The 2,274-nt window shown below is 49.8% G+C and overlaps 1 protein-coding gene across 1 annotated transcript; it reads left to right on the forward strand.

Annotated features, from left to right (window-relative positions):
• The first annotated feature begins 40 nt into the window (after positions 1 to 40).
• LOC103623074 (anionic trypsin) lies at positions 41 to 2,254 on the forward strand. The gene is made up of 2 exons (XM_008642109.2): positions 41 to 869; positions 1,481 to 2,254. The coding sequence occupies exons 1-2, from the start codon at positions 619 to 621 to the stop codon at positions 1,854 to 1,856; spliced, it is 627 nt and encodes a 208-aa protein (XP_008640331.1). The 5' UTR covers positions 41 to 618; the 3' UTR covers positions 1,857 to 2,254.
• Positions 2,255 to 2,274: the final 20 nt, after the last annotated feature.

Below are 2,274 nucleotides of genomic sequence, written 5' to 3' on the forward strand. Positions count from 1 at the left end.
TTTTTTATTTCTATTTCTGTAATTTAATAGGACGCTGATTTTCTAAGCAAAATTGCAAGGTGGCCTATTGTGGGAAAGCCAAGTCCAGTTTCGACTTGCAGAAGTTTGAAGGTGGAGCCCTGCAACTTCTGTCTTCTGTCTGTTCATAATGCCTTGTGCCACAACCTGGGGAATGAACGCCTCCATAGAGGTTCCTGACCCAGCTATAGAGATGTGGCCATAGCTACAGAAAAAGGCTGCCTCCCTCTTCAGGGCTAAGGAGTGCACAGGGATTTGTTCTGGCCCAGGAAGTCCTAAAGCAGCTGCAAAATGTTGGACGCTGGGTGGGTGCTCCAAGAAAATGTCACTGCACATTTGGTTTGACTTTTTCCCGCAGTCCACTCTTGACTGTTTCTGCAAACGGGGTCCTGGGAAAGACACACCTGTGATCTGGTCCAACATAAGAACATTTCTATGTCCTTATGTTCCCTCAGGGAGTAGCCAGCAGGGCTTTAGTTGCAGATATGAGAGGCACCAGTGTAAGTCTGATCCCCTTCTTTTCTGAGGCTGCAGCAAATGAATGTGCCTTAGACTTGCCCACCACTGCTGCCCTGAGTGTCCATAGAAGGGGAGCCTACAATGAGGGGCTTCAAAGAGGCAGTCACAGGGCACCAGATTACCTTAGGCCAGCTGTTGACACATGGCACTTCTTATCTCGCAGTTGCCTTCCCCACCTTTGCTGAAGATGATGATGATAAGATTGTGGGAGGCTACACCTGTGCAGAGAACTCTGTGCCCTATCAGGTGTCCCTGAATTCTGGATATCACTTCTGTGGAGGCTCCCTCATCAGCAGCCAGTGGGTCGTGTCAGCTGCTCACTGCTACAAATCGTGAGTGGAAAAAATGACATCCTTCTATAACCTACTTCTGTCTTCCAGTTCACTTCTAGCAGGAATTCTGAGCTATGAGATAGAAATATGTAAGTGCCTCCATTCTGACCGGACACAGCCAAGGGATGGGTGGATCGTTCAGGAAGCTGGGCCGAGGCATCCTGAGGGCTTTTCCACTTCTGCAAATGTTTCTGTGACTGCAGAGCACTGTCTGAAATAACAAGGGGATAATCAAGCAACGAGTGCTGAGCTCTTATCAAGTGATTTCTTATCAATTGCATGAATCTTGCTAAAGCATTCTCCCTGGAGAACAGGAAAAGGAGTGAGGTCAGGCTAGAGCAGTTTGATTTGTTGCAGAACATTTGTATGAAGCGCTGCTATGTATTTCACTGCTGTCATGTAGTTGCAAACCTGGAGAAATTCACCACTCCTACTGGGAGTGGGTTAAGGTCTCAGTGGGGATCCCCAGGGCTCCCTGCAGGACAAGAAAGATCACCTGCCCCAGAGAGCTTCTGTGGCAGTGATGTTGGAGCAAGTGCACTCAGTGACAGGGAGGTTCCTCTCAACCTGCCAGTAGCAGTAAAGTACGTGCTGTGCCTTCTCTTTTCCAGTCGCATCCAAGTGCAGCTCGGGAAACACAACCTGGCTCTCACAGAATCCACACAGCAGTTTATCAACTCTGCTAAAGTCATCCGCAACCCTGGCTACAGTGCCTACACCCTGGACAATGACATCATGCTCATCAAGCTGGCCACCCCAGCCCAGCTCACCAAAGCTGTCCAGACAATTCCTCTGCCAACCAGCTGTGTGGCCACTGGCACCACCTGCCTGATCTCTGGCTGGGGCAACACTCTCAGCAGTGGCAGTGAGTACTCTGGGGGAATGTACAGCCCCCTGGGGGCCCGGGACAGTCTCCAAGACCTCACCATTAACCCCCAACAGGACAGGCTAAAACAGAGAGAAGTGCTGTGGCACGGGTTTCTTTGAGCGATGGGTCAGTGTAGGGTCAGCATAGTGGATTCAGCTCATGTCAACAGAGTTGTCAGTTCTCTGAGAATAAGGGTGAAGTCCGAGACTGTAGATCTAGAATTCCTACTAGAGAGCTCCATTCTCTTACACCAATGGTCAGAGATGTGCATGGCGAGTGGTGTCTATTCCACTGATGACATCTAGACCTGCACCAGAGGAGAAGACGGTTTTCCTGAGGCTCTGGTTTCTTCCAGGGCATTTGGCACAGGAGTGGCCCCACTGTAGTAAATTGATGGAATTCCAGGTACCCAAAAAGTTGAGGTGGCTGCAGTGTAGAGTGGTGGGTCCTTGGGTAGAATTTGTTGCATCTCTACAGAAGGAACCCATGCTGTGCTTACTGTTGAGAGGAAGCAGGATGGCTGCAAGAACAGAATGT

This window comes from Corvus brachyrhynchos, unplaced genomic scaffold, assembly GCF_000691975.1.
Source record: "Corvus brachyrhynchos isolate BGI_N302 unplaced genomic scaffold, ASM69197v1 C12061720, whole genome shotgun sequence".
In the NCBI taxonomy this organism is placed as follows: domain Eukaryota; kingdom Metazoa; phylum Chordata; class Aves; order Passeriformes; family Corvidae; genus Corvus; species Corvus brachyrhynchos.

Excerpts from the sequence above, each read along its gene's own strand:
- LOC103623074 (XM_008642109.2), top strand. The coding sequence starts at position 619 with ATGAGGGGCTTCAAAGAGGCAGTCACAGGGCACCAGATTACCTTAGGC. Across the intron at positions 870-1,480 it reads GCTGCTCACTGCTACAAATC|TCGCATCCAAGTGCAGCTCG; the intron begins GTGAGTGGAAAA and ends TCTCTTTTCCAG.